General features: G+C 52.2%; 3 protein-coding genes across 5 annotated transcripts; 1 reads left to right on the top strand and 2 right to left on the bottom strand.

The window, feature by feature from the left end:
* Nucleotides 1-272: 272 nt before the first annotated feature.
* Nucleotides 273-1,598, top strand: LOC116874198 (histone H2AX). The gene has a single exon (XM_032868695.1). The coding sequence runs from the start codon at nucleotides 349-351 to the stop codon at nucleotides 778-780; it is 432 nt and encodes a 143-aa protein (XP_032724586.1). The 5' UTR covers nucleotides 273-348; the 3' UTR covers nucleotides 781-1,598.
* Nucleotides 1,599-1,933: 335 nt separating this feature from the next.
* Nucleotides 1,934-9,688, bottom strand: HMBS (hydroxymethylbilane synthase). 3 transcript variants are annotated; one of them, XM_032868692.1, is made up of 14 exons: nucleotides 9,505-9,688; nucleotides 7,280-7,333; nucleotides 6,871-6,943; nucleotides 6,260-6,309; nucleotides 5,695-5,750; nucleotides 5,250-5,327; nucleotides 4,960-5,037; nucleotides 4,775-4,850; nucleotides 3,616-3,729; nucleotides 3,329-3,367; nucleotides 2,966-3,085; nucleotides 2,688-2,741; nucleotides 2,465-2,551; nucleotides 1,934-2,366 (listed from the first exon to the last, which is right to left on the bottom strand). In XM_032868692.1, exons 1-14 carry the CDS (start codon nucleotides 9,535-9,537, stop codon nucleotides 2,193-2,195), a joined length of 1,086 nt encoding a protein of 361 aa, XP_032724583.1. In that variant the 5' UTR covers nucleotides 9,538-9,688; the 3' UTR covers nucleotides 1,934-2,192. The 3 variants fall into 3 exon arrangements, with proteins under 3 accessions (XP_032724583.1, XP_032724584.1, XP_032724585.1); XM_032868693.1 differs by having other exon boundaries at nucleotides 1,934-2,363; XM_032868694.1 differs by lacking the exon at nucleotides 9,505-9,688 and adding an exon at nucleotides 7,505-7,526.
* Nucleotides 9,689-10,296: 608 nt separating this feature from the next.
* VPS11 (VPS11 core subunit of CORVET and HOPS complexes) lies at nucleotides 10,297-21,501 on the bottom strand. Its single transcript, XM_032868691.1, has 16 exons — nucleotides 21,237-21,501; nucleotides 20,312-20,460; nucleotides 20,085-20,220; nucleotides 19,597-19,760; nucleotides 18,489-18,736; nucleotides 17,583-17,784; nucleotides 17,033-17,184; nucleotides 15,884-16,070; nucleotides 15,102-15,248; nucleotides 14,801-14,989; nucleotides 14,529-14,690; nucleotides 14,187-14,326; nucleotides 13,900-14,102; nucleotides 13,596-13,767; nucleotides 11,990-12,212; nucleotides 10,297-11,865 (listed from the first exon to the last, which is right to left on the bottom strand). The coding sequence occupies exons 1-16, from the start codon at nucleotides 21,421-21,423 to the stop codon at nucleotides 11,701-11,703; spliced, it is 2,826 nt and encodes a 941-aa protein (XP_032724582.1). The 5' UTR covers nucleotides 21,424-21,501; the 3' UTR covers nucleotides 10,297-11,700.
* Nucleotides 21,502-21,729: the final 228 nt, after the last annotated feature.

Genomic DNA, 21,729 nt, shown 5'->3' with positions numbered 1-21,729 from the left:
TAGCGTTTAAATCTGGCGCCCTTCACGTGGATTGGCTCGCTCAGGGAGGGGTTGGCTGGCTGCGTGCTACCACTCCTCCTCGCCTTTTTCCCCGGGCAAAAGGTTTTCAAATTGGGCCAATCGGCGGGCGCGCTCCCTCAGCCGTGGCGCGTCACGGAAGGGTTAACTGCAGCCAACCGGAGGCAGGTATTCGAGAAAAGAGCCAATCAGGAGGGCGCGGAGGTGTGCCCTGGGGGCTTATAAGGGCGGCCTCTGGGCGCGCGCGGCAGCAGTTGGGACTGCGGCGGGCGGCAGTTCGTTGGTCCAGTTCGAGGCGTCCCTCTTCGCCGCTGTTCTACCTCGCGCAGCATGTCGGGCCGCGGCAAGACCGGCGGCAAGGCCCGCGCCAAGGCCAAATCGCGCTCGTCGCGCGCCGGCCTCCAGTTCCCAGTGGGCCGCGTGCACCGGCTGCTGCGGAAGGGCCACTACGCCGAGCGGGTCGGCGCCGGCGCGCCGGTGTACCTGGCGGCGGTGCTCGAGTACCTCACCGCGGAGATCCTGGAGCTGGCGGGCAACGCGGCCCGCGACAACAAGAAGACGCGGATCATCCCCCGCCACCTGCAGCTGGCCATCCGCAACGACGAGGAGCTCAACAAGCTGCTGGGCGGCGTGACGATCGCCCAGGGAGGCGTCCTGCCCAACATCCAGGCCGTGCTGCTGCCCAAGAAGACCAGCGCCACCGTGGGGCCGAAGGCGCCCGCGGGGGGCAAGAAGGCCACCCAGGCCTCTCAGGAGTACTGAGGGGCGCCCGAGCCGCAGCCGGCCCCCCTATGCCACCACAAAGGCCCTTTTAAGGGCCACCACCGCCCTCACGGAAAGAGCTGAGCCACGTCGGGCTCGGGGCGGGCGGCCGCGGCGCTAGGCTCCCCCTCCCGCGTCGCCGCCGCCGCCCGGCCCGCCCCTCCCCCGCGCGGGCCCGCCGGTGTTCGTGCCCGCTGCCGCCAGGCCGGGGGGCGGCCCGGCTTGCCTGGCGCAGAGGCCCGAGCGCCGCCGCCGGGAGAGGGCCGGGGGCGCGTAACTGCCCGCCGCGGCGCCCGTGACTCAGCCGCCCGGGCTCCGGAACCGCCGATGGGCCGCAGGGAGGCCGCGGCGCCTCCTGGAAGAGCTGCTCGCCGCTCTGACGCAGGGCCGAGGTGCGCGCCGGGGCCGGGACTCTCCAGACGCGGCCGGGAAGAACCGTTCACTTTTGGCCCCGGCGCCCCCCGCCGTCTGCACCCGCGGGCCGAACGCTTCGGGGACCGCCGCCTGGGCCTCGGCGGGGGAGGGGCGGGGGCCCGGGTTTGCGCCCCGCGGGCCGTGGGGACCGCAGGAGGTGTGCGCGCGCCCGCGGTGACCGCAGCCGGGCCCTCGGGCCCCGTCGCTCGCCCCACTTCCCCCCGGGCCACTACTCCGCGGGCCACGCACCTCCGTACCAGCACTGGCCCGTTCGTCCGCGTCTGCACTGAGCCTCCGATTGCTTCGGAACTGGAATCTTGCAGCTACAACCCACCCAAGACTAGGACCTTACTGTATTGGGGAGTTTCAGATGGACTAATTTTGTTTATTAAAGGATTTTTTTTTTTAAATGCAGTGTCTATTGTCATTCTTTAAGAGTCGTAGCACTGGCGACTTTGTAGACTCCTATCCTGAGGTGGTGGGGTGCGCGGGGGCGGGGGCGGGGACTCCTTGATATATGGCCCACCTATCGGATGTCCATATGGGCTAGCTGGAGAGGGGCAAGTCCTAGGTTTCTCCGATCACCACTCTTTCATGGGAGACCATTTGTTGTTTGAAATGAGAACTGTGGCAGGAACAAAGAACATTCCAGGAGAACTTTGCACAAAGGTCCCAACCTCTGAAGAGTACAGGCTTTGTGTCTGTCCTTATCTTTCCTGCAACCCCACCAAAAACAAAGTCACCTTGAGAGCTGGTTTATTAGTTGAGTTGGTTACATTCGAAGGCCGTGGCTTGAACTTTTTCTCTAAAGAGATGAAACCCCCACCTACTGTGGAGGCAAGGCACTCCCCACAGCCCCAAGGTGAGGCAAGTCTCTGACTTTGCAGTTCAATCCCCTGGGGTAATCACTCCCCAGGTAGCGGTGAGGATGGGGCACTGAGGGCTGGTAGGTAGGCACTGAACAATAGCGACCCAGGCACCTGTGCCCCACAGACCAGTTAGTGGGCATCATTAAGCTGCCGTGCAACATCCAGTATGTTCTTGGCTCCTTTGTTCAGCAACAAACTGGCCAGGCTGATGCCCAGGTTCTCAGCAGCCAGCTGGGCTTCTCGTGGGATGTTCCGGGCAGTGATCCCCACCAGCTGTGGATCATCCTCAGGGCCATCTTCCTGCTAGGTGAGGGAAGGAGGTGGGATCTGGTCAGCAGGAAAGAGGAGGTAACAGGCAGGTCTGTTTTCTCCCCCTCTCCCTCACCCTCCAGCTTTGGCACCTGGGCAGTGACCCGGATGGTGGCCTGCATGGTCTCTTGCATGCTATCTGAGCCGTCTAGACTCCAGACTCCTCCAGTCAGGTACAGCTGGCAAAGAAAACAGGTTACCTCAGCATAGTCTAAGAGAACTATTAGAAACCCGGGCTCTTGCAGGCAACTCGAGATGCACAGAACGCGTCACGGTGTTCCCTTACAGCCTTCCCTCCCACCTTCCCCTGCATACTTGCCCATCCTTCATAGCCGTATGCACCGCCACTGGCACACTGCAACCTCCTTCCTGCAATGAGAAGTTCTCCGTGTGAGCTAGGGACTCAACAGCACCACGTGGCCAGAGCCGTCAGAGATAGAGACCTCAGAAGACTTAACTGAGACAGGCAGGGGCCCAGACTTGGGTCCTATCCATACATTCAAGAATGAGTGCATTAATATGAGAAGTCTCCCCCTCGACTATTCCCAACTCCTCAAGTCCCCACCCCTCCACCGGTGGAACATGGACCCTACCAGATGCCTCAGGAAGGCTCGCTCGGCAATGCAGCGAAGCAGAGTCTCCGGGTCATGCAACACACCCACCAGATCCAGCATGTCCTGGTCCTTGGCTCGGACTTCCACGCCCAGGGCTCCCTGATGGAGAAACCCCAAGATATCAGGCCTAATCTTTCCCCAACCAATGGAGGTGAAGACAGGAACCAGCCCACCTCTAACTGCTCCCCATGGTCCCTTTCAGCCCAGAAGCCTCCCAAGGCCTGCCCCTCCCTAGAAATGTTCATGCCAGGAGATGCAGATGCAGAAGGTTAGGAGACCAGCTTTTTGGTTGACAGCAGAAGAAAGGGCACATCAACACATGGCTTCCCTGGTCAAACATACCTGACCCACAGCATACATGCATTCCTCTGGGTGTAGGATCTGCAGGGGCAGAATAGGCAGTCAGAAGGGTGAAGATGGGGGTGGCTAAAAGCAGACAGTAGTGAGAGGGGGTTTCCCTACCACACAGAAAGCCTAAATAGGCAAAAGTGGGACTCTGACATTTGATCCCCAGTCTTCACAGCCTGGGACCCATGTCCTGCTTATACTGTTTGAGGTAGGGTGTTCAGAAAGAGAATACAGGCAGGAAAAGGAAGATTAACTGGGGATGGAACAGGGACAGCCCCTACCTGCCCCACCCGGTGCTGCCAGCCCATGCGCTGTAGGCCAGCAGCGGCCAGGATGACGGCACTGAACTCTTGCAGCTCGTCCAGCTTCCGAAGTCGCGTGTTGAGGTTTCCCCGCTGTGGGGAGATGCTAAGGACCACAAGCACTGGGCAGTCCCAAGCCTCACACCACTCCCCCTGCCTGAGTCTCTCTATATCTAACATCTCTCCTTTGGTCTTCTGCTTACCTATTACAGCTAACATTTACTTCATTACACTTGAGCTACACACCAGACACTGATAAAGTCCTTTATAGGGACTCACTGGGTGGCTCAGTCCATTAAGTGTCTGCCGTCGGCTCAGGTCATAATCCCAGGGTTCTGGGATCAAGAGTCCTGAAATGGGCTCCTTGCTCAGCAGGGAGCCTGTTTCTCCCTCTCTCTGCTGCTCCCCCTGCTTGTGTGTGCGCTCGCTCTCTCTCTCTCTCTCTCTCTGGCAAATAAATAAAATAAAAATAAATATATATAAAATAAATAAATAAATAAAAAGAAAGTGCTTTACCTACGCCTATTTAATTTCCACAACCCAGTGAGGTAGGTATTCTAATTATTCCCATTTTACAGATGAGGAAAATGATACAGAGAAGTTAACTAACTTGACAAGGTTATAAGACCTCCGAGAAACATTCCCTGACCCCCAAGTCTGTTACAGACGTTCCAGCTAGAAGCTTCCAGAGAATTCCCTACTTTGTGCATGGGAGTGCTTAACACATACTATTTTGAAAATTAGCTTTATAAAACACTCGATATGCTTAGAATATCAAAATACAGTAGAATATGAAATAAAAGGGAAGTACCCTCCTCCTCCCCCCCTTCCCAAGTAATCACTGTTCAGTACCACTCTGTATTACCAATGCTCATTTGTTGTCAGAACAAAAATGTAAAACTCTATAAGCAAGGACAACGTTGGTCTTGCTCACCATTACCCCCAGTGCCAGGCACTGGCCTGGGGCTAAGAAAATATGAAAGGATTATGAATGGATGGATGGATGGGTAGATGGATGACAGGGCAGACACTGGAGAATAGACACTCCATTGGCCCATGCCCACTTCCTCTGGAAGCTCCTTTTGCTCTCAAGACTCCCTGGGTCCTCTGGACCCACCCTTCCTCCTTGAAAGGATACAATGCTCTTGAACTCCAGGTGTGGGAACTTTCTCTGCAGCTGGGCCGCTCTCCGCAGGGAGCTGGTTCCCACCACACTGCTCAGAGGGTTTAAAATGAGATTTAACCCGAGATTTCCTCCTCTTGCTCCCGGCCCTCCACCATCTGCACATGTCCCACCAGGATGCTTACCCAGGCCCCACTCACCTCTTCTCTGGCAAGGTTTCTAGGGTTTTCCCAACAAATTTTGGGTGAAAGACAACAGCATCATAAGGGTTCTCCCGCCTGGAGACAGAGGGAAAGTCAAAGAATGAGGATGAGATCTCAGTGCAGGTCACTTCCAGGCTCTCTCCATAACCAACTAACTGGCATGTTCTCAATTTCCTGCCATGCCTGACACTCCTTGGTCCTAGAGGCACAGGGCAGAGTCCCAAAGGGAAAAGCAGAGCTTAACATGATGCCTCCCCCAACCCCATGCCCGACTTCACTGTTCTTACTTGCAGATGGCCCCGATGGTAAAGCCAGGAGGAAGCACGGTGGGCAGGTCCTTCAGGGAGTGAACAACCAGGTCCACTCTAGAGAGATGGAAGAGGGAGGCAAGAAGAAGAGTTCCCAGCAGCAGGCTCCCACCCCTCCTCCACCTATGCCCACCTCTACTTTAGTGGTGTGCTTAGAGCAGATCAGGAAGCGGGCCTGCCCAAGATCTCGGGACCCTGAGCCCTGCACCCTCCCTTCTGTCCCCCTTCCCCAGCCAATCCTGCCTTCCAGGCAGCCAGATGATTCAGAACCAGGACACTCCCCTTTTCTGAGGCCTGAGAAACCCACATATGAGCCTCCCTCTAGCCTATCCAAAGGTTGAAGCCCCACAGTCTAGCTGATAGCCAGGTGTGATGTGCACAGGGGTCCTAGCAAGAGACTGAGTAAGAACTGTCTTTCACTTACTCATTCTTCTCCAGCGCATGTTCCAGCTCCTTGGTAAACAGGCTCTTCTCTCCAATCTGCCAGTCAAAAAACAGCCTGAGGGGGGCGCCTGGGTGGCTCAGTCGGTTAAGTGGCTGCCTTCAGCTGGGGTCATGATCCCGGGGTCCTGGGATCGAGCCCCATGTTCGGCTCTTTGCTCAGGGAGGGAGTCAGCTTCTCCCTCTCCCTCTGCCCCTCCCACCCACTGTGCCCCCTCCCTCCCAGGCTCCTGTCTTTCAATTAAATAAACAAATCTTTAAAAATAAAAAATAAGGGGTGCTTGGGTAAGCTCAGTCAGTTAAGCCTCTGTCTTTCACTTGGATCATGATTTTGGGGTCCTGGGACTAAGCGCTGCTTCTCCCTCTTCCTCTGCCCTTCCCTTGTGCACATGCTCTCTTTCTCTCGCACTCTCTCAAATAAATAAATAAAATATTTTAAAACAATAATTAAAAAAGAAAAAAAGAAAGAAAAAAGAAAGCGCCCCAGAGTGAATCTCTTGGGGGAAGGAAAGAGGAGGGAGGGAAAAGGATTGGGGGGAATATGTTACCTTAGAGAGTGCAGTATCAAGAATCTTGTCCCCTATGGTGGACATAGCAACTGAGGAGAGAACCAACCAGAAGCTCATTGATCAGTATTTCCTGAGCCCAGCACTGTGGATGCAGAGGCACATATAGCCCAACCCCTGCCCTCTAGGAATGTAATGAGCTAGGGAGAGGACTAAACACCCCAATAGAAAGACCAAAGGAGAGGTGTTAAACGCCCGGCTGGCCCAGCAAGTCAGAGTTGGAAGTGTTCAGAGGAGGAAATGGCCCTCCAACTGGGGAGAGCCAAGAACACTCGGAGGCGGGGCGCCTGTGTGGCTCAATGGGTTAAGTGTCTGCCTTCAGCTAGGGTCATGATCCAGGGGTTCTGGGATGGAGCCCCACATCAAGCTCCTTGCTCTGGGGCCTGCTTCTCCCCCTCCCTCTGCCTGCTGCTCCCTCTGCTTGTGCTGTCGCTCTGTCAAATAAATAAATAAAATCTTAAAAAAAAAAAAAATTCTCAGAGGCAATGGGATGAAGCTTTGAGCCTAGGGAAAGCCAGAAATGCTGTGTTTGCCTCTCCGGGGACAGAAGGGCTTCCTTCCCATTAGCTTCCTCTCCTGTCCAGAAAACTCACCGATTTCAAACTGCAGACCTGGGTAGAAGGCTTTCAGCATTGCCACCACACTGTCTGTCTGTATGCGAGCCAGCTGGGGGCAAACATTCCGATTAGTCCTATCCTTCCCTGCCACTACCCAGAGCTCACACCCTCACTGGGTGAGGGACATACTGAAGGAGCCGGAATTCAGAGAGGGATTTGAATGCCTACCTGGGAAGGAGAGGGGTCTGGTCTGGGAGCTCTCTGTACCCCAACCCTCTCTCCACAGAATGCAATATGCCATTCTCCATGGGATTTAAAACCCAGCCACCCCATTTATCTTCCATTTCCGAGGTCCTGGGAATTAACCCTCTGGGCCCCCCAGCTTGTGATACCGCCAGCACAGAACTCTTCCCACCAACTTCCTCTGCCCGGTAACTGTACTAACCTGGCTCTTTCGGGTACCCACACGAATCACTCTCATCTTTGGGCCGTTTTCTTCCTGCAGAAAAAAAAAAAAAATTCCCAAGTCACAATCCCCTCTGTTCCTTGTGTTCTTCAACACCTTGTCCAAGAACCAGAATCACGGGCCTGGAAGAAAAGGACCTCAGCCCCTGGCCTGCGGCCTGCTGAACCTTGGTGTGGGGAAATACTCCGACACAGGTCCCTTTACCTTCCTCAGAACCTTCTGCCCTCCTCACGGATCCAAAGAAACAGAGACCTGAGGGAAGCACCAGCAGGACCCACGGTTGCTGTTGCTTTAATAACCGGACACTGAGCCCTGAGGCCCATCCTGGCTAAGCCTGGTGGAGTGCTGCACACAGCCAGGTGGGTAAAGAGATAAGGTCCATCAGCCCGGCCACAGGGAGGGAGGCTCCCTCAGCAGACAGGGGCAGGGCAGCTGGGGCCGCCGAGACTGTGAGCTGAGTCACTGAGGACAAGTTCAGTATCCACAGCACAGCAGGCGCAGGTATGTTGCCACTTTGATGGGAACAGCTACCCCACAGCTGCCACACCACGGATCCCATAATCCGGCTAGAACGCAACAGAAAGGATTGGGGTCAACAGATCTTACGGAGAGTCTTGCTTAGCCTCTTGGCAGGCTGACCTTGGCGCATCCTCTCCTCAGTATCTGTTTATCTATAAAATGAAGAGGTTTGGACCCTAGTATTTTCTGCCTCAGATGTTCTACAAGACTTAAAAGGCTAAGCTGCCTAACGTCCATTCACCTTGAGTGCGACCTCTGGTCGCACCAACCGGAAATATTGGAACGTCGCTGACCAAGCTAGGAACTCAAAGGGACACACCTCTTCTTCCTGCCAAGGCACCTGTGACAAAGGTGTTCAGTGCCATGCAGGTAGAACTGCGTGCCTCAGTCTGCGGTCCTATCTCTTTCTAGATCAGAGAGTAGCCACTGTACATAATGTCAACTTTCCCTATTCTGAGATCTTCATCCCATGGAGGTGCTTTGCAGGCAAGCCTCTGGGCCCTCTGTTGTTGGAGGATGTGACAGCTGGCTGCTCCTGGACCCTAGTCTACAGCATTGCTATCAATTCTCCCATAAATAAACCCTATGGACCCTGAGCCAGTCAGGTTAGGCCTGAAATGCTAAACATGGCCCCTAAAATTCTGGGCCACTGGGAGCCCACAGAGAGTAATCTAAGGTCCCAGAAACTGCTAGGTTGAAATAATCCTTTAACTGCATCGATTCTGCATGGCATATTTTATTCCATTAAAAAATATTTATTAAACCTGTATATGCCAGAATTATTACTTTTAATCTTCATGAAAACTCTTATCAGGTAGACAGGGCAGGTATCTTGGGAACTATGTTACAGGAGCAATTAAGAAGTGAAATGACTTGCCCAGAGTCACACAGCTAATAATGGGAAAAGAGCTGGAGCCAGAATCCAGATTTTCCTACTCCTCGTCCAGGGCTCAAGAAAGTCCGCAATGGCAAAAAATCCCTCTCCTCCCTGGCAGGCTGCACGTCGGGAGATAAGCAGCTGCCACATCTCTTTCTTATCTCAGACTGGCAGTGGCCTCCACCCGCTTTAGTTGCATCTATGCAAGTCCAGAGGTCCTGCTGCGAGCTAGGGAGAAGACTCAAGGGCGCCGCCCACCACAGTAACCCAAAGGTGTGTCTCAGCTGGGGACCTTGAGAGTAGGCTGGGGCTGGGTGACCTCTAAAAGAGAAAAAAAGGAAGAAGGCGCACTTCCAAGATGTTTGTGTGCAGTTGGGGGACTTGCGGGTACGCTCTCCTCTCGGGATCCAAACTGGAACAGATTCCCAAGGTGGCCGAATCCCGCCTCGGCCCTGTCTCGTTGTGAAAGGGACCCGGGAATAGCACCTTGTCTGGGGGAGAAGAACTTTCCTGGGTTGGGTCAGGGCCGTGGATGCCAGGCACGGCGGAACCCCACCCAGATGCCCGCAGGAATGGGGGTTTCGTTCCAGACGATCCTTCCGCTCTTAACCCCGCCCCCACCGCTCACCTAGTTTCCCTGTCCTTCCTAAGGGCAACCCAGCTACTGGCCCTTTAAAAACTGTTTCGACAAAAAAATGACGGATAGTCGCTCCGACCAATAGACGACGGAGGGTGGCAACCTGGAGCCAATCGTTGGGCCGCCAGTCCGGAACGGCGAAGTTGCGAGAGTCCCCGGCTCAGTACTCACCGCCGTCGCGGCCCCGTTGCCGTTGCCAGACATGCCTGTGCTCGGGAGGCAGGTCCGGTGCGGGGTGCCGCCGAGGTTCCCCGGGAGCCGGGGGAGCCGGAGGGCCCGGCCAGCGGGCAGCGGGTGCACGCGGGTCCGAGCTCCTCCTGCAGCCTCAGACTCAGGGCTCTGCGTCACTTCCGGCACCCGCCCACAGCCGGGAGGACCACCCTCGGGGCGGGAATTAGAACGGTTGCGACAGAGACGACCTTACCCACCTGTTACCGCCTCTGCTCCGTCAGGCTAGTGGGGACGGTGGGTTGCCGTCCGGTCCAGTCTTCCTACCTTGAGACCCGGGCCTCACTGTTCATTTCTTTTACATACACCTCATTTTGAATCAAAGAATGCTGATGGTCAGTGACTAAGATTTGCTCCCCAGATTCACCCACAGAGCAAACTGTGCAGCCCCCCACCCCGACCACCACCCAAAGGGATAGTCAAGCCAAAGTGAGCCCTGCCCGAAAGGAGAAGAGTATTAACCCTAAAATGCTGCGTTGAAAGTAACGCGTCCTTGAGCCCCGTCCACGCCCCTTCGGCTGGATTAGCCACCTCCAAACAAGAGGGTGCTCCAGAAAATTGGCCCCCCGGAATGCTACAGCTTTCTCTCCTAGCTGTGGCACAACCAATGAGTGCAGCTTATGTGGTGCTCCCCTGGTTCCGTTAAAACTTAGCTCCGCTACAACCCCGAAGTAGGCTAAACATTCCTACTTTTTAATTGAGGAAACTGGTTCAGAGATCAAAGACAAATAACTCAAGAGGGAGTGCCAACACTTTATTAATGTTAGTGGGAAAGGGCGTGTTAGGAAAAGTGCTTTATCCACTAACAGTATTAATAACCATGTACTGAGCACCCAGGGGGCTAACCACTATCAAAAGAACTGGACACCCGATTGCTCCTTTGGCCTTCGTTAACAGCTGTACGAGGAAGGTGTTCTCATTCCTGATGTACAGATGAAGAAACTGAGGCTCAGAGGAGGTAAGAGATGCTCTAAATCAAACTAGGATTCAAACTTGGGTCAGCTGACCCAAAGTCTCTATTTTTAGCCACGATAAATATAGTGTACTCTACCTCTTCTGAATACTACCTAAAGCACAATGTCCAAGGTTACTTTCTTGGGCTAAGCAGCCCCATAGGAGCAGTTTTCCTTTTAAAAAAATGTTTTAAGTAGGCTCCATGCTGGGCTTGGAACACAATGTAGGGCTTGAACTCACAACCCTGAAATCAAGATCTGAGCCAAAACCAAGGGTTTGATGCTTAACCAACTGAGCCACTCAGGTGCCCCAGAGCAATTTTCTGACAGGCAGTGTAATGCAAATTATAGGCAGACACCTAGCAACACAAACTTCAGTTGGCAACTTTGAAGAGGTTGGAAATAAATGTTTTAGTCAAGGGCAAAGGACTCTTTATCCTGCTTATCATCTGGTACTAAATCCAGCAAGACACCAACCTACCGCTGGGAAGGCAGGCCTCAACTCCAGGATCCCCACCAGAGTCTGCCTCCTGCTTGAATATGTGATTGACACGAGAGCCACAGAAACCAGCCAGGCTGCAGAGCGGGTGCTGTTTTGGGTACCTTGGTCCAGGCTGCTCTTGGAGCAGAAGGGTATCAGGCCTTTTGCAGAGGTTCCTAAATCAAAGTCTACCAGGTGCCACAGGCTCCACCCACTACTGGAATGAGGTTTTGTCCAACACGGTCTTCAAGGAACTGTGCAGGAAAGGAAGCAGGGGTCCTCCAGAGCAGAGGAAAGGTACAGTTTGCACAGCTACGAATCACCATGAAGTCCCCAGAATAAACCCTTCAACCCCCAAACTATTATATTCTTTTATTTATAGACTCTGGGAGCAAGGACCCAAGCACAGCCTGGTGCTCTTGGAGAGAGAATAAAGCAGCTATTGTTCATACTCAGAGGTTGCTGAGGTGCCCTCCCCCGCTGGTCTGGAATGATCCACACTGCTCAAAAAGTCAACAGGAGGAATGGCGGGCTGGCCAAAGAAGGAAGGAGAAAAAGAAAGTCCCCTTTACTCCTGAGGGCTATGGTGTTGGATCAGGGTGTAGTCCTGGGCACGTGTGCCTGACTCCTGTGCAACAGCCCTGCCTCTGTCCCCCTAGTCTCCACTGCTGCACCCCCACTCTCACACCTCGCCCCCCGAGCTGCTTAAGTGCCCCTCCTGGAGTGCATGAGCAGGTCCCGCTGCAGTCCAGCCTCCAGGCTTGCAGTCAGCCGGGCCGCGGGAGGGTCGGTCAGCAGAGTCAATTTGTTGAAAACACCTCGGCCAAAGTAGTCCGCGATCACAGAGAAGCTATCGTTGGAGCACTTGAGCTGCAGGGAAAGAGAGAGAAGAATCAGAACTGTGGGTCTCCCAGTCCTCAGTGAGAGAAGGAAACCAGCCGATGCTCCGGTGAGGCTCAGGGAGTGGGGCAGCTAACCACGCACTCACGCCCACCTGGTGCTGGAACTGATCGTGCAGATCGCGTTTCTGTTCCTGGGCCCGGATCATATCCATGACCTTCCGGTTTTCAGGGAGGCAGGTGGGACAGTCGGCATCACTTTCCGAGTAACTCTCAAAGCAGTGTTGGTGGAAGGAGTGACCGCAGAGAAAGTGGACGGAGGGCAACTCCAAGGCACTGTTACAGATGCTGCACTTAGTCTTTTGGAAGATCTTCGGACTGGAGGCAAGGGAGACCAGAAGTGAGTGGCAAAGAGTGAGAGAAGAGCCAAGAGCCAGGAGCAAAGAGAAGGTGGTTGGAGTCAACAAGGAGAGAGAGGTCCCTGGAAGGGACTGCAAGGCCCTGCCCTTGTCACCAACAGAGAGTCAAATAAGGACACCCTGCCTTGGGCCTGCAGTGAGTCTCAGCACCCCGCAAGGCCAGCTAACACTTTCAGTTTTCACAACTACCACTAAACTGTCCTGCATATCTTTGTTTTTTTAAACTGCAGCATGGCTGACATAGGTCATGTTAGTTTCAGGTGTACAACACCATGACTGACGAGTCTGTGTCCTGCTGCGCCCACCACGAGGGTAGCTACTGTCTGTTACCACACAGCACTATTAGCACACCACTAGTCCTCTTCCCTATGCTGTGCCTTTCATTCCTGAGACTTAGTCATTCCATAATTGGGCGCTTATACTGGTCTTTCAGGTCTCTACTCAAATGTGACCTTTCCAGTGAGGCCTTTCCTGGCCATCCCCTACATGAGAACGTACACACGCTCTGCACCCTCCTCCCATTCCTGAACTCAATTCTTCCTTAGACCCTAACATCATCTAACATAATATTTTGCTTACTCAGTGTCTGTTTCTGTCTCTACGTTGCAAGCGCCATACAGCAGGGCTTTTTGTCTGTGTTGTTAAGAACGGTGCTTGAAACGTAACAGAGGCGCAGTAAATATTTGTGGGATGAAAAAACTCTTCTTCTCTAATAAATATTTTATAATGTTAAGGGCAGATTAAAACTTAAAAGTAGGAGACTAATGTACAGTACAAATACTTATAATTATCCACTTCCTATATCTTCTAAAGCCAAGGTGTTTTTTTTGTTTTGTTTTTTTACTTCTGATGGCTTCCAACCACAACTTAGATGTGTTGTTAGGAAAAGTAAAACACAGACTCCTGGGGTGCCTGGGTGGCTCAGCTGGTTAAGCAACTGCCTTCAGCTCAGGTCATGACCCCGGAGTCCTGGGATTGAGTCCTGCATCTGGCTCCCAACTCCATGGGGAGTCTGCTTCTCCTTCTTACCTTCTCTGCTCTCATGCTCGCTTGCTCTCTCTCTCTCCCTCAAATAAATAAATAAAATCTTAAAAACAAAACAAAACAAAACAAAACAAAACACAGACTCCTTATAGAAAGAAAAGTACCTGCCACAAGTAACATTCTCCAAAGCCCAATAAATAATGATCTATGGGATAAACCCTTCTTTGGAATTCCTCCGTTAAGACAGATCTCAAAGAATGAAATGTCTGAACACGCTCCACATAACCCTCTACGAAAAGTATTTAGTGAAGAACGAGGCCATCCCCTGGGCCTCTGCACGTATCCAGTTGCCAAGTACCTCGCCTTGAGCTCCTGGATCTCCTGGCGGATGCGGGTGGTCTCCTCTCGGTACCGCCGCACCCGGAGTTCATCTTGTGCGATCTGCTGGCTCTGTTTCTGCAGTTTTTGGACCAGGTAATCCCGGATGACAGACAGGGTGGCTGTGGAGTTGTGGGCCAGCGTCTGCACCACTGAGATTGGGTCGGGAAGGAAAGGAGACAATAAAGCCCACGGCACCCTCTAGATGGAATGCAAGAGCCTCTGCCCAGAGCTGTCAGTGGCCCGCAGCCCCCTCGGCCCAGCTACCCCGTCCTCTCAAGCACCTAGTAGGGGCGGCATGAGGTTCTTGTTCTCAATGTGCTTGAGCACAGCGGCCACGTACTCCTTGCAGTCCTCCTCCTTCCGGGCGAAGTAGCTGAGCGCCTGCTCCCACAGGGAGGGCTCCTGCTCCCCATGGCGCTCGCACACGGCCACCACCTGCCGGTACTGCTCGTGCTGCATGTGGTAGTGCATGATCTGCTGGAACCTGGGGTGGGGGCAGGGCACACTCAGCAGCCATCCCCAGTCACGGGGACCCTTCCCCCTTCCTCGAACTTGGCCCACATCTTACAGCTTCCCCTGCTCGTAGAGGTAAAGGACCCCATCCTGGAAGTCGTGCATCTGGCAAAGGACCAGGGCCTTGTCAAAGACGTCGCAAAAGCGGCCGCTCTTCAGCAGGGAGATGGCCTCTGCATGAAGCTTCTCTTTGACCTAAGGAAGGAGAAGCGTGCTGCTGGCCAGAGGGCAGAACCACAGGGTCTCCGCGACAAGCCCAATCAACCACCTCTTCAACCGCCTCTTCACAAGGGACCACTCAGCCCCCCGGGGGGTGAGGTGTTATTGGTCTAAAGAAGGTGGCAAAAGGCCACCACAGAAGGTGGAAGAGGAGCACCATAGATCTGCCAGACCTCACCTGGGGATCCTTCTCGTGGGCCCAGTTCTGCAGTCGAAGCTCCAGAAGCGTGTCATAGATGCCCTGCGGTGAGTCGGGCTGGACCTCACTCATGTGTTCCAGGAAAGCTTTCAGCTCTCGAGGGTTATTGGCAAAGATGGGGATGAACTCCTCAGAGTTGGCCTGGGGTGGGGAAGAGGGGGGAGGGAGGAGGCCGAGTGAATGGGCATGGTCTCCTTGAGGCCCCCCAGGTGATCCCTGATGTCCAAAAGCCATTCTTCCTGAGGTCTCACCCTGCAGCCTGGGGCCTCCCGATCACCTCGACCTTCGAGGCTAGGCTGATAGTCTGTACAGAGCCCCTTCAGCAACTGGGTCGTCTGCTCTGGTATATGGTGCATGAGGATCTTGCCATAGCGTTTCATGTTGCTCTCAGCCTGCTCGAAAGGCAGCTTGCCGATATACCGGAGGGCTTCCTGATAATTCTGGAGAGAGGTAACGGGCAGAGGAAGCGCATGCTCCTGCCTCACCCACCAGGAAGCACTCTCATCTTTCCAAGAATGTCCTAGCAAAAGAACAGGTCTCTGTCTCACTTACCTTGATATCTTCTAACTGTATCTTTAAGTACCACTCGTGATGGGCATGGTTCTCAGCTAAGTAGAGGGCATGGGAGTAGTAGCCGGCCTGCCGGAGGACCTTGATGGCTGTCTCCACATCGAAGTGGACTTCACTCTCACTCTTTGTCTGCCAGAGAGACATGAAACAGTCATTCACAGAAAGGGGGTTGGGGAACGGAGAGGAAACATGCATCTGATTCTAAGACCAGATTCTTCTTCTTTTTTTTTTCTTTTTCTTTTTTTTTTTTTTAAGTAATCTCTAGACCTAATGTGGGGCTTGAACTCACAACCCAGAAGATCGAGAGTCACATGGCTCTACTGACTGAGCTAGGCAGGTGCTCCCAGATTCTTTAGATAACAATAAAATCAAGGCCAGGTCGCTGGGAGACCAATAATAGTAAAGCAAATAAATAAAGCCCATTGTTTTAGAACATTATGTCCTCTTCTCAGAAAGTCTCTAAGAGCCAAAGTCTTCCTCTGCCCCTACTATTTCAGGGACTCCTGTGGGGACTCAGGGACCTCCCAATGTTAATTCCGAGCTTAGATACTACGTCAAGTCCAAGCATCAAACAACAAGAGGGGAGCTGGGAGAGAACTAGCAGGAAAGGCTGTTCCTCTTCCCAGTTTATAGACCAGAGGATCCTGGTCCCCACATAAGGTCAGCTCCTTCCTTTCCCAGCATCTGCTGAAGGGCAAGCCCTGGTAGCGCTACCTCATGCTCAGTGGGACCCTTAGGGACTCTCCCACTAACACCCCCCACACCTTGATGAACTCCTCTAGCTTCGAGCTGTCCTTGAGCTTGGTATAGCAGTTGAGCAGCAGGGTGGTGTGGTCGGCATTGGCCAGGGACTGCCGGTGCAGGGTCTGCAGGTAGGCGGTCAGGTTGTGGATGCGCTGGGCATCCAGAAACTTGCGGATCACATAGGACGGCTCCAACTTTCCAATGGTTCTGGAGAGACACGTGCATCACACAGTATCTGCATCAGTGTACTTTTCAACCTTTCACGTGCATAGGAATCGCTTGCAGGTCTTCTTAAAATGCAGATTCTGTTTTGGGGCACCTGGGTGGCTCAGTGGGTTAAAGCCTCTGCCTTCGGCTCAGGTCATGGTCCCAGGGTCCTGGGATCGAGCCCCGCATCGGGCTCTCTGCTCAGCAGGGAGCCTGCTTCCTCCCCTCTCTCTCTGCCTGCCTCTCTGCCTACTTGCGATCTCTCTCTCTATCAAATAAATAAATAAAAAATCTTTAAAAAAAAAAAAATGCAGATTCTGTTTCGAGAGGTCTGGGGTAAGGCCTCGGTCTGTATTTCTAACAAAGACTCAGATGATACCAATGCTCCTGGATTATGGACCAAGTGAGAAAGCAAGGCTCCAGAGCACTGATTCTTAAACTTGGCTGAAAACAGGAATTCTAGAAAGGTAGGGAAAGGAGCTAGACAGGGCCCCCAAACCCCTTATTAGGGCAGAAAATCCCAAGAATTAGTACCAAGAGAAGAAACTGTGGAAGCCAAGAGATGAATATCCTTTCCTCTTAAAAAAATCAGATCAAAACACAATTTTTTTTTTTTTAAACTAAGCTATATGCCCAACGTGGGTCTTGTTTTCATGTCCCTGAGATCAAGAACTGAATGCTCTACCAAATGAGCCCCTGGCTGCTCCCAAAATGATATTAACAAAGGCCAGGCTGAAGTATAAAACAAGAGGTTCAACTTTAAAACTCATTGGCTCAACTGTATCTTGGTCATGTAATATTTAACCCTTTGCAATTAAGCGTACTGTCTTCTCACCAAGGCCATCCCAGTTCCTGCAGAAGGAAAAGGTGGTTCCTGGTGAGTCTGCTCCCCTCACTGAAGCCCAGGTGTTAGCCTGTCTGGCTGCATGCAGAGCTATAGCCTAAAGCACCCCAGGACTGACCGGATATACTGCTGAACAGCCCCATCATGGTTGCCCTTGCTGTAGAGATGGTCCCCATACTGCATGAAAATCTGGGCCAAGCCATCACTGTCCAGGTGCTGGCTCTTGGCCAGATTGATGGCCATCTCAAATAGGTTCTTCTTAAATAGCATCTGGAAGGGGAGAGATTAAAAAATTGGTAGAAGCCATCCAGAGAAGACACCTTCCCACAATGCACCTACAATACACAAGCCAGACAGTCCCGGACTTCTGGCCGGCCTAGATCCCAGACAGGGGACGACCTCTCAGATACTCCCAAGACCAACACTGCCTTACCGCGCAAGTCTCTCGGCAGAAAGAGCAGACCCCGAGAATGGACTCGGGCTCCTAGCCATTATCGTCCTCTAAGATCTCATCCCAGGTCATTTACCTTGTAATTCTGCCCTAAGGGACCTGGGTAAGGCTGTGCCTCAAAGGGAGGGAAACACCCTGGCCAAGGTGACTTGGGGAGCCTGTTCCTACAGCTGTGTCTGGGTGCCTGTGGCCAGCTCTGGGAACCTGGTGGCCTTGCCTCCAGTTTGGTCTGTGTGTCCTTCTCCTGCAGTGCGTGGACCCGCCCATCCCGCGTCAGCACGTACAGGGAGCCCCACTCAGCAAGCACATCCACTACATCCTCAAAGACGGCGCTATAGGCTATGAACTTGTTGCATAGGTCATAGATGTTGAGAATCTGCTTGTCGGAGCTCTGTGAGTCCCTACTGGTAAACTCCGACCTGTGTGGAAAAGAAAAAGCACCAGGTATTTCTAACCGCTCTGTCTCAGCAACCCCTTACATCACAACTTTAGTGCTGCCTGTTCCACCCCCGACAGACCACCCTTCGGCCCCTCTAGCAGCACATTCTGTAAGTGCAGCATTGCACGGGCAGCTCTAGGAAGAGATCTTACCCTTCAGGATCCTATGATTAACATAAGCAATAGATTAAACAACTAAGAATGTCCGAACACTCATTTGTTTAACATAATTAGCACCTGGTAAAAACGAGATGCTACACTTAGTGCTGAGTGAAAACGAACATTGACAGGGATCACTTCCCTCATGCAGAAGACCCTGCCGCCCCTTTCAGGTTGCTCAGGATAAAAATACCATATCCTGCACACCCAGCCCTTTCCAACTTCTCTACTACTTGTTTCCTTGTCCCTCCTCCCAATTTATATTGACGGAAGAATTAAAAAAAAGAAAAAAAGACAGTTCCAAATTCTCTGGAGCATTCTAGTGCACCAGGGCTGCTTGGCAAACATCTGTAGCAAAAATACTTTTTTCAGTAAAAACATTACAAGTGAATCTAGGTATAAGCATAATTTACATAAAACCAAAGTAGGAGATTGACAGGATGCAGGCATTAGGATTTTAAAATCATGTGAATTTGGGGGAACGAGGACAGCCCTACACCCTCTTCCTTCTCCCTGGAGTCCTTACTTGGGAGAAACCTTCCGGTCACGGGAGACAATGACAAGGTAGCCTCTAAACCAGTGAGCGATGAGTTTATGGCCCTCAAAGGCAAAGCAGGGCCCACGTTCATCAGGCTGGTACAAATAGACACATTCATCTCCGGCCACTATGAACTGCAGGTCCTGTGAAGGGTCACTTAGGGCTGAGCAGCGAAGGCCACAACCATGGGTGTCCAACTCCACACGAGGGTAGTCCTTTCCAGAAACTATATAGGACTGTGAGAAGAAAGGAGTTAACGGGCTCCCTTTCAGGAGCGGGCATCTAAGCCTTCCCAAAGGTATTCCCAACTCCACACTGGCTCTCTCTCTAACTCACAGCACCCTAAGACTTTCTCTGGCTGTTTGCTTTGTCCATTAACCATCACCCATCTACTAAATATATAAGCTGGTGGCGGCGGGGTGCGGTGCCTAGATGGCTCAGTCAGCTGAGCATCTGCCTTCAGCTTAGGTCATGATCCCGGGGTCCTGGGATCGAGCCCCATGTTGCACTCCCTGCTTTGTGGGGTGCCTGCTTCTCCCTCTCCCTCTGCTCCTTCCACCCCACTCATGCTCCATGCTTGCGTATGTGTGCACACTCTCTAATTCTCTAAATCTCTAAATCTAAGGTTTTGTTTGGGGGGGGGAATATATTTATATATATATATATATATATATATATATATATGAATGAGAAAGCAAGGACCACACTGCCTTCCTATGTGTATACTATCACTACCTACTAATGGAATCCTGCCACCATTAGAAATAAAATAATCTTGTACTGTTTTACCAAAAGATTATTCCTGAGAGTAGGCTGTTAGAAATAAGAAGAGCACAAGGAACCAGCAAAGTAAAGCAACTTGTTGAATGTCACTTAACAAGTTTGGAAGAAAATTCAGGTCTTTAACTATAAGCTCTAGCTCTTTTTCTAATTCTGACTCTTCCTCATCTCTTAAATGAAGAAATAAAATATTAAGCAGAGCAAATGACTCAAGGCTACACGATGAAAAATTTAAGAATCCTACCTTTCTTGTCACTTCCTTACCCTAGGCCCCTGAGCAATGGAGAACCCTCCCCTGCCTGCCCCTAACTCATACCTGAACATTCTCAGTTGTCACAACAAACAAATGAGTGGTTTTTCCCGCTTGACGAAAGGCCAGCCCAGTTACAGGATAGTTGCCCTTGTGCAGAATCTGGGTCTTGCTATGCCGGTCCCGGGTAATGTCTCCTTTGTTCAATGTAACACTGCCATCTGTGAACCCTGTAGGAGAGTAGGAAACAGCACTTCACTGAGACTGAAAAGATCAGGAAGCACAGAAAGGGAAAAAGACCATTTGAGGCACTTGTTGGAAGTGACAAACTTTCTTCTCATACCCAGTTTTCCCAGTGGTTAACATAAAAATCGGTACTCACGGACTCTTTTTCAAAGAACAAAACTGAATGCTTTCCCACTCCAAACTTTAATATCTCAAAGGCCTGAGTTCAGTACAAAATGATCTCATTAAAACAATGAAGACAAGGTGCAGAGCAACTCTGAAAAAAATCTGTAAAGAATCACGGAGCGTTACGTTTGCCTTCTGCTTACCGATGGCCATAAAGTTCAGATTTTCATGGACAGTCAAACAAGACACAACTGTCGGCTCTGTTCCTGGGATGGCAGGGAAGATTCGGGTGCAGAGTGGATTGCCACCATCTCTCTTCTCCAGGTTCCAGATCTTTACCTGTGAACACACCTCAGATGTGTGAATGCTAGTCCCCTCCAACAATCGTTTTAGTCTTCTGGTCCTTTCCCACTTCCCTTCTAGGACTCACCAGGGGGTTGATGCCTTCTTCATCTTCACCAACAGATGCCAAAATATTGTGCTGCTTCAGTTGGTACAGGTGTGTCACCCGCAGTTTGTAGGCTTGGAAGCCTGTCAGCTGTAGGGAGCGAGGCAAGAACCAGATTTGGCCTTCCATATGTGCAAAATAGTCAAGGAGCCTCCTTTCCAAGGAGATATATTTAGACCAGAACCCAGATAACTACTAACATACATCCAACTCCTTAAAATTTTCAAGGATTTTCCCACATATCATCTCTGGAAAGTCCCTATCTTTAAAAGGGTGAAAAAGAAGGCCAGAGTTTAGTACCAACACTGTCAAGAAAAAAGCAACAAACTCTCACTTTCATTTATCTCCTTGCCCACGATCTAGGCAGGGGAGGTAATGACATCTAACACGTTCATCTTGTAAAGCCTACTTGCATTCATCATTCTGCGCACTTAAAAATAACCTTGTCGTGGCCTGGCTGGCTCAGTTGGTTAAGCCACTGCCCTGGGCTCAGGCATGATCCCGGAGTCCCAGGATCCAGTCGCGCATCACGCTCCCAGCTCCACCGCGAGTCTGCCTCTCCCTCTGACCTCCCTTCTCATGATATCTCTCTCTCTCTCTCTCTCTGAAGTGGATAAATAAAATCTTTTTTAAAAACGACCTTGCCAAGTTGGTATTTCATACCCTTTTCACAGATAAGTAAATTGAAGCCCAGGGAGGTTAAGTGACTTGCCCAGGATTGCTCAGTTGGTAACAAGTTAAGAGAATGGACTTCCTTCTTTCTTCCCTCAAGCCGCAGAAGGAGCACTGGGCACCCATCTAAAGGAAAGTGGCACGCAACACGAACCCCTATGCCCGACAGATTCCATCCCAGCTGGATCTCTTCAGGGATCTGGGAAGGGAACAGACAGCTCCAGAGGAAGGATATCTCCAAAGACTAGGCTCCCTCGGCCGGAGTCGCAGACAGTGATGCCGGGAGGGAGGCAGAGGAACTTGGAAGCAGCGGGTCCTGAGGCAGGTGCAGCCGAAGGAGCTGCCCCATCATTCCCTAGCGGCTCCTTCACCAGCTCCTTGTCGAAGAAAACGAAGCGCCGCCACTGCAGGTAAGCCGCCATCTTGGCCCAAGGTCCCCGCCTCTGGGAGAGAGGTCATGTGAGAGGCGCGCAAGGATCACGTGATAGGACCGCTTCCTGGAGCCAGACTGCACATGCGCCCTGAAGTCCGAGTGACCGCTTCCCCAGGCCGGTGGGTGGGGCCCGCGTGAGGTAGGATTGCTAGCTGGTCACTCACTCGCTCCTCCGGTTGCTAATTTGTTGGCTCTCTACGTGCACTGGGTAAAATGCTTCTGAAGTGCTAGACCCTTCACCTCTTTGAGCATCAGGTTCCTCCATTATTAAATGCATGGACAACGAGGGATCAAG

Source organism: Lontra canadensis, unplaced genomic scaffold (genome assembly GCF_010015895.1).
Source record: "Lontra canadensis isolate GAN:19392208 unplaced genomic scaffold, GSC_riverotter_1.0 scaffold36, whole genome shotgun sequence".
NCBI classification, from domain to species: Eukaryota; Metazoa; Chordata; class Mammalia; order Carnivora; family Mustelidae; genus Lontra; species Lontra canadensis.
This window is presented reverse-complemented; position numbering and strand designations above follow the sequence as displayed.

Excerpts from the sequence above, each read along its gene's own strand:
- VPS11 (XM_032868691.1), bottom strand. The coding sequence starts at position 21,423 with ATGGCGGCTTACCTGCAGTGGCGGCGCTTCGTTTTCTTCGACAAGGAG. Across the intron at positions 20,221-20,311 it reads AAGAAGGCATCAACCCCCTG|GTAAAGATCTGGAACCTGGA; the intron begins GTGAGTCCTAGA and ends GTGTGTTCACAG. Across the intron at positions 16,071-17,032 it reads GCTGTTCAGCAGTATATCCG|AACCATTGGAAAGTTGGAGC; the intron begins GTCAGTCCTGGG and ends GTGTCTCTCCAG.
- HMBS (XM_032868692.1), bottom strand. The coding sequence starts at position 9,537 with ATGTCTGGCAACGGCAACGGGGCCGCGACGGCG. Across the intron at positions 5,328-5,694 it reads CATGCGCTGGAGAAGAATGA|AGTGGACCTGGTTGTTCACT; the intron begins GTAAGTGAAAGA and ends CCATCTCTCTAG. Across the intron at positions 2,742-2,965 it reads GAGCCTTCCTGAGGCATCTG|GAAGGAGGTTGCAGTGTGCC; the intron begins GTAGGGTCCATG and ends TTCTCATTGCAG.
- LOC116874198 (XM_032868695.1), top strand. The coding sequence starts at position 349 with ATGTCGGGCCGCGGCAAGACCGGCGGCAAGGCCCGCGCCAAGGCCAAA.